The 8,052-nt window shown below is 33.3% G+C and overlaps 1 protein-coding gene across 1 annotated transcript; it reads left to right on the top strand.

Annotated features, from left to right (window-relative positions):
- Positions 1-210: 210 nt before the first annotated feature.
- Positions 211-6,905, top strand: LOC111916408 (disease resistance protein RUN1). The gene is made up of 7 exons (XM_023912086.3): positions 211-492; positions 1,973-2,587; positions 3,280-4,423; positions 4,520-4,843; positions 4,921-5,841; positions 5,923-6,506; positions 6,638-6,905. Exons 2-6 carry the CDS (start codon positions 2,055-2,057, stop codon positions 6,475-6,477), a joined length of 3,477 nt encoding a protein of 1,158 aa, XP_023767854.1. The 5' UTR covers positions 211-492; positions 1,973-2,054; the 3' UTR covers positions 6,478-6,506; positions 6,638-6,905.
- Positions 6,906-8,052: the final 1,147 nt, after the last annotated feature.

Below are 8,052 nucleotides of genomic sequence, written 5' to 3'. Positions count from 1 at the left end.
TGATTAAGCATAATTGACTTGTATACAAAGCTTTGTAACTTATAATTTTTAAAATTTATGTATTATAATATAGTATAATATAATATAAAATTTTGGATATGAGCTTAAACAATTAGAAAATAGTTCCATAATAATGCTTTTGTATAAAAAAAAATGATTGAATCCAAAAAGAAATGACCAACAAGAGTAAGCAACTAAGCATTTTTATATTTTTATATTTACCATAAATTATTATTAATTATTTTCTTTTTAGAACGGATAATTAACACATTCAGCCACTAAATCCAAATCCTAAACTGAACTTAGACCTCGCAAGAACATTGTGTCTATAAAAGAAGGAATACCTTGAAGCCTCCCACTCCAACCCAACATACTTTCTCTCCTTTCTCGCCTCTTCCTTCCTTCCACATTGACTCACCGTTTACTGGTCGACTTCACGCCGTTCGCTCTGTAGTGTTCGCTCTTCAGTTGTCACTGTAGCTCTGTAGGCAGGTAACTGTGAAGACACATTTTTACAAGTTAGTTTCACAACAATTTTATCGTATCAATCGTAAATCACATCATAATCATTTGTTTGTTCATTAACATGTGACTGACACTTCGATTATCTCAATTACTTTTTTTGAACCTGAACGTTGTGATTAACACTCATGATGAAAAAGCTTTAATATACATTCGATTGTAATAATGCAAAATTGCCTGATGTACCCCTTGTTCAAAACTTTTTGACGTGTTGAAGCCAAATCGTAAGACATCTTGGTTTTTCTGAAGTACTTTCGGGTGTTACATTCTTTGAGTCTAGATTAGGATTTTGCTAGTGCTGCGATCATATATAAATCAAGTAAATTAGGTTTTCCTTGAGCTGCAAATGCAATTTTGATAAGGGATATTTTTGTACATTTAATACTTACGATGTTGGTCAGCAAAACCTATGTCACTTGTCACTTAAGTCAACTTTGTCACATAATTGAGCTATCATTATCATGATCAGAGTTGCATCCTGAAGGGAAAACTCGTCCTAGCTGAACAATTATTAATTTTGTACTTTTAGATTTCTTACATGAATAATGGATAATATGTACATTCAGATGTGATTACGTACTTTTGGCCAGTTTCTCATTTGTGTGTTTAGCTTCATTTCTTTGGCAATCGTTTCATGTGGTGGTTGTACTCACAGAAGGATTTTGTTAACTTGAAGTTGTGTTCTATGGGCTGACGAGTATTACAAAACAATGCTGTCATATTGTTTAAAAAAAGAAGACAGAACTTCATATTGATGATAATATCTACATGCAACTCAAATGCTTGTGTATAAAGTGCAGTTACTTCTGAAGTTTCATCTAGTATAGACTATGTAATCAAATGCTTAGAAACAGTGTGACTTGTTAGTTTTAAAAACATATCATTTGGAACAAGCCCATAGTATTCTGATACTAGATCTTGTGAAGGATAAATTCTTATTTGGAAAGATTCTTTATTTCCCATAGGTCTTTTAACTGTTTGTTTACATCTAGTGAATGTTTGGAAATTGCCTATACATTTTATAATACCTTTCATAGGATGTTATAGTGGATCTTGTAGTTGATTTGTTTGAGGATTACATGACTGAACTTTAGATGGAACTTATTTAGAAATATTAGGGATGTCTATGGTGGTTTAATCAGATCAAATAAAGGTTTTGTAGGTTAATTGAATAGATTAGTTTGATATTTTCTTGCACCAAACTTGAGCAGAAAAACAGGTTAACCGATCTAATTAAGTGAGTAATCAATTATTAGATAATTCCCTTGTCAATGATATGGTGATTCTATATCAATATGTAGCTGTATATATGTCGGTTATTTCTGAAATGTATTGTTATTTAAACAATTCAAATTTTCAATATGTAGAATATAAGGTATCATTGTTGAGGTTTAAATTGTTTGATTAGATTTACGTAGCATGGTTATTAATAATTTGAATTTTTCTGTAGAGACATTATGTATGGGATCCTGTAATTGAGGAACAAGCGAGGAAAGCGTGGGATTCAAAAGCTTCGAAACACATAACTAATAATGGTTATGCTCCATGAAATTTCTGAAGAAGCTTCATCTTCTTCATCAACTCATCGTCATGGATATGACGTATTTTTAAGTTTTAGGGGACTTGACACTCGTCATAGTTTCACTAATCACCTTTATAATGCCCTCATGCATGCCAATATCAATACCTTCTTGGATGATGAAGAGATTGAAACAGGGGAAGATCTGAAACCGGAGTTGGAGAGTGCGATTAAAGCATCCCGGGCTTCTGTTATCGTGTTGTCCACAAATTATGCTACTTCCACCTGGTGTCTTGATGAACTGGTGTTGATCCTTGAACAACATATGAAATCCAATCATCTTGTAATCCCCATCTTTTATCATGTTGAGCCCACCAATGTTAGAAAGCAACAAAGTAGCTTTGGAGATGCAATGGCTAAACATAGACAGAGGATGGAGGCAGAGACTGATGCAAATAAAAGAAGTAATTTGGCTCAAAAGATGGACCAGTGGAATAAAGCGCTTACAAAAATTGCTGATTTAAAAGGGAAAGATGCAAATGGAAGGTAACCACTTTCGTACCCATAATTAGCACATGAAAAGTTAATATCATCTATTGCATATGAATTTCAATATGTTTCTTCATTGTCATCAAATCTGGGTACTTTTGATGTATTTAAATTTGGATAAATGTTAAACAAATCCTTGAAGTTGAACATAGTTTTTGCAATTATGTGATTCCATAAGTTAATTAATATAGGTAGGTTAACCATTCTTCTAGTTTTAACACATTTGTTATTCATTTTTATATGCTTTTCATTAATAAACCAACTTTTAAATGGTTGTAATTTTCAATTTTTTATATCATTCTAACTCTAAGTCATATTATATGTTATTAAGATAAATAAATGCTCTTACTTGTTAGTAGCAAGCGTTAACTTATACCTATTCACTCAAAATTTGTTTAGACTTTAGATTCATTCAAAGCCACGATGATATTTAAGTTTGATGGTTTTGTAAAAACACAATGAAACTTGTTGGCCCATCAATGAAAACTTCTATAACATTGGTGCTTGGTCCTGTATAGATGAAAGTATGACCCTGCACATTAAATACTTATATGGTTAGAAGTTCATACATAATGATAGTTATGTAATTAACTTAATAAAAAATAGTTTAATATGATACTCCGACATGGCATGTTAGTTTTTTGGATTGTGTTTAATGGTTCTTAGTTTCTTACTAAATTAAATGGTAGGCCAGAGGCTGCGTTAATTGAAGAAACTGTTAAGGACATCCACCGTAGATTACGCATATCCTCGAGGTTTCCACTACCTCAACTTATTGGGATGGATGATTCCATTAAATTCATAATTTCATGGCTGAAAGATGCATCATCACATACGACTGATATACTCTCTATTGTGGGTATTGGTGGGATCGGGAAGACGTCTATAGCAAAATACGTCTATGCGTTACATTCTCATGAATTTGACACAAGCGCCTTCATTGAAGATATCAGTAGAAGATGTGATCGAAACTATAATGGGATTATTGGTGTACAGAACGAACTCTATTACGAAATTTCAAAACCATGTTCAGTTCAAGTTCATGATGTTTCTATGTACACTTCAATGATAGTGAATGCAATAGCTCATAGAAAGGCGTTTCTTGTTCTTGATGATATTGGTAGTCTCGACCAATTAAATGCGTTACTTGGAAGCAAAGATTTTCATCCAGGAACCAAAATCATAATAACAACAAAGGACGCATGGTTGACAGAGAGTTGTGAGCTATTCAGAACGAACATTAGACCAAAACCTGTAACATACAAGATTCAAGGCTTATCTGAGATTGATTCACAAAAGCTTTTGTGTTTTCATGCATTTATGTGCAACAATCTCAAGGCAGATTATGAAGAGGTGTCAAAAAATCTAGTAAAGTATTGTCAAGGACATCCATTGGCTCTTAAAGTTTTGGGTAGGTCTCTACATAATCGAGATGTAGGTTATTGGGAGGGATACATAGACAGACTAAAGAAAGAAAATGGCCCCTTTATAAGTAATGTCTTGAGAGCGAGCTATGACTCTTTGCCATTCAAGAATGATAAAGAGTTGTTTAAGCATATTTGTTGTTTTTTTGTTGGAGAGGATAGAGATGTTACCGAAACAATATTAAATGCATGTGATATGGACACAAGATCCGGGATCACAAATCTTATTGACAGATGCCTTCTTGATATTTGGTGGAATAACGAATTCATGACCATCGAATTAACGATGCATCAGTTGGTTCAAGAGATGGGAAGATTTCTGGTACGTGAGGAATCATCTGACAAGCCATGGGAACGAAGTAGATTATGGTGTCATGAGGAGTCATTTAGAGTGTTGAAACAAAATAAGGTAAGAGGCCATGTATACTTCTTCTAGTTATTTTTTATTCTCTTTAAACATGTTTATAACATTTGTAAAATAATTTTGCATCCCTTTTCTTCTTAGGGTACGAAAAATGTTCTAGGCCTCGCCCTTGACATGAGAATGCTTGAGAAAGAGAAATTATGTGGATCGTGTGAGCTAAAAACAGATGCATTGAGTAAGATGGATGATCTGATGCTGCTAAAACTCAGTTATGTGCAAATAACAGGCTCTTACAAGAATTTTCCAAAAGAATTAAGATGGTTGTGTATGCATGAGTTCCCGCTGAAGTATATACCTTCAGATCTACCGATGGAGAATCTAGTTTCTCTTGACATGTCATATAGCAAAATCGAATCATTTGACATTTGTTATAGTAATCCACAACCACTTCATGAGAGGCTAATGGTAACTTATCTCCGTTTATTACTCTTCTATGCCAAATTAATAAAGTTCACAACTTTTCTAACTTATCTCAATTTCAGCAATTGATTGGGCCATGCTTATGCTTATACTCAAAAGACAAAAGGCTGCTACGATCACTGAAGATTCTTAATTTAAGTTTCTGTAAACAACTCCGTACTCTTCGAGGCTTTGACCACCTCCCTTCACTTGAGAGGTTAATACTTAGGCGTTGCACTGGTTTGCTTGATGTTTCTGAATCAATTGAAAAATGTGAAGAACTTGTCCTTGTTGATCTAAGCTACTGCAAAAAGCTTGTAAATCTTCCCAAAATTATAAGCATGTTAAAGAAGGTTGATTCATTGTCGCTAAAGGGATGTAATCTTGGTGAATCTCAAATCGGGATTAGGGATATCGATTCAACAGAAAAGCTCAAGGCTGACAATAATGGCAAAAACATAAAAAGGCCTTCTTCCGTTGTTCTCAAGGCCATACCAAGTGATTTGAAGTTCTTTACGATTCCTTTACCAAGATCTTTAGTAAGGCTGTCACTTGCAGATAATAATTTGTCTAACGAATCCTTTCCCATGGACTTCAGTTGCCTAGTCATGCTAAAAGAGTTATATTTAGATTACAATCCTATCGTTTCCCTACCTAATTGTGTGAGAACCCTTCCTGGGCTTGAGAGACTTAGTATGGTAGCGTGTAATATGCTGACGTCAGTAGAGCATCCTCAAAATACACTAAAATTTATGCAAATCTATATAGAATCTGATGAGCCTAGGCTGCGAAAAGTTGCATATGATCCTAAAATCAAGATGGTAATAAACCGGGGATCGCTAGGAACTTCTTCATTTGAATTTGAAGGGATGATCAAAATCCAACCAATGGAGATCGTTGAGGAAAAGATATTATCCAGTTTAGGCTGGAATAAGCTAGAATTTCCTATTGGACAGCGCATGGCAGTTTTTTTCATTGGTAGAAGAAAGGAATCTGAAATCCAGGTTTGGTCTAGTTAATTATATGTTTTTGCATGAATATGTGTATATATATATGATTAATGTGGTGATTGATGAATTTGTCAGATGTATTATGAATTTGGAATATTCAGCACAATTTGTGGAGGTGAAGAGATGCCGAATTGGATTACGGATAGAAGCACAGGGCCATCGATATCATTTACAATCCCATCATCTTTTAACAAGCTCAGAGGACTGAATTTTTGTTATGTGGCGACATCTGGATCTGATTTGACTCTTAATTTGCCGGTGATCAAAATATGTAATATAACAAAAAACCTCACCTGGATGTACCAACATTACATTGAAGCGGTTGAGGTTGATGGAGGGTGTTTGATGTTTTTAAGCCATTGGATGTTTGGGATGAATGAGATGGAATGTGGTGACCATGTTACTATTACACTAAAGGAGAATCCAGATGATATTGGTAATGCAGTTACTAATGTTATAAAGGAGTGTGGGGTGAGTTTGGTGCATGAAGAAGAAGAAGAAGAAGAAGAAGATGTGTTAAGTTATTACAAGTCATGGAATAACATCATTGGTCGTGATCTTACAAAATTGCAGTCAACAACGGGAGAATATGTCCTAACCAGAAGTCAAATTTGGCGGCCTTACCCATGAATCTACTAATAATCCGAGTCTCTTTAAAGGTGGATGCCATTCTTATGTATTACATCTTATTTAAAGCTGATAATAACTATGATAGTGTTAAATTAATGTTTTCATTTTCTGCAATCATTGTCAAATCTTTAATCTATTTCTTTTCGTAATATATTTTCAGATGGCAGTCATGGCTAAGCTTTGTCACTCAACAGACTTACACTTCTGGATCACCCGACATTTGCCATCTACAACTTTCAAATTTCAGACTCTCTTATTTTTAGTTTGTTTTTATGTATTCTAGTTGAATTTAAAAATGGAATAAAGTTGTGCGGAAAATGTGCTTTATTTCATCATATGGGGCTAATTAATTGTATCTTTTCACAATGTGCATGAAAAGAATTTGACCATTTTGTTAAATGAGGCATAAGATATACAAAGGCTTTTTATATCTACACTCCAATCTACCGCACTCCATCCTATTTTAACTAGTTTTGACTTTTAACTATAGGCCTAGCTACTTTTGACTTTTACTATGGGCATGTTAGCTTTTATTAAAAACAAGCATGAGTGAAGAAAAAAGTCACGCTTCCCTTTTCCTTTTTTCTTTTTTTTTCTTTTTATAATCCACCCGGCAACTTAGTTTTGTAGATTTATTTTAAAGATATTACTTCTTCTCCTATTTAAAAATATGTCAAAACCCATATGTTTTAATAATGTTTACCGGTAATAGATACGTATAATTTTTTTGTTGCTGGTCCCGCTCGATCAAAACCCACATGTTTGATCTATTAGTAAATGATATATTATTATATTTATTATTATTTATATGTAAAATAAAGTTTGCCATTTAATTTTATTATTTTATAGGTATTTAGATCTTAACTTCTGTTGCTTTTCATTTTATGTTGTGTTTTGAATTCATCTATATAACAAGTAACAAATCATTTTTTAAAACTTGAAGTTATTAGTTTAAAATAAAGTTTTGAAAACAAGAATGCAAAACAAATAACCAAAATAACTCTTTGATTAATTGGAAAATCACTCAAAACCAATGTTTTTACAATCTGTTCTCATAATCATAAACTCAAGTATGAACATGTATATATAACCTAACATACCAACTTGTATTAGACTAGGAAACTTAGGATTCCAACAATCACCCCCGAATCTCTAAGTCCTTCTAGAGAATTCTTCAACCCGATCAATATCCTATTATCTCTTTTCACCACCCCGACTTTTTTAATCAAGTTTGTTCCGAGAGCACTTTTCCGCTGAACAACAAGACAAGGTCACGACCACATTTACCGTCTTCCGTCACTCGCAACAAAATAACCAAAATAACTCTTTGATTAATTGGAAAATCACTCAAAAAAAACGTTTTACAATCTGTTCTCATAATCATAAACTCAATTATGAACATATATATATATAACCTAACATACCAACTTGTATTAGACTACGAAACTTATGACCAACTTGCCATAAACTAAACTTTCCATAAATTAGATTGTTTGGACCCCAAAACTTAGGATTCCAACATAAAACACATTAGTTTGAAAAAACCATTCCAGGGTATATATATATATATATATA

Source organism: Lactuca sativa, chromosome 1 (assembly GCF_002870075.4).
Source record: "Lactuca sativa cultivar Salinas chromosome 1, Lsat_Salinas_v11, whole genome shotgun sequence".
Taxonomy (NCBI): domain Eukaryota; kingdom Viridiplantae; phylum Streptophyta; class Magnoliopsida; order Asterales; family Asteraceae; genus Lactuca; species Lactuca sativa.
Note: the sequence above shows the minus strand (reverse complement) of the source record. Positions and strands in the feature narration are given on the sequence as shown.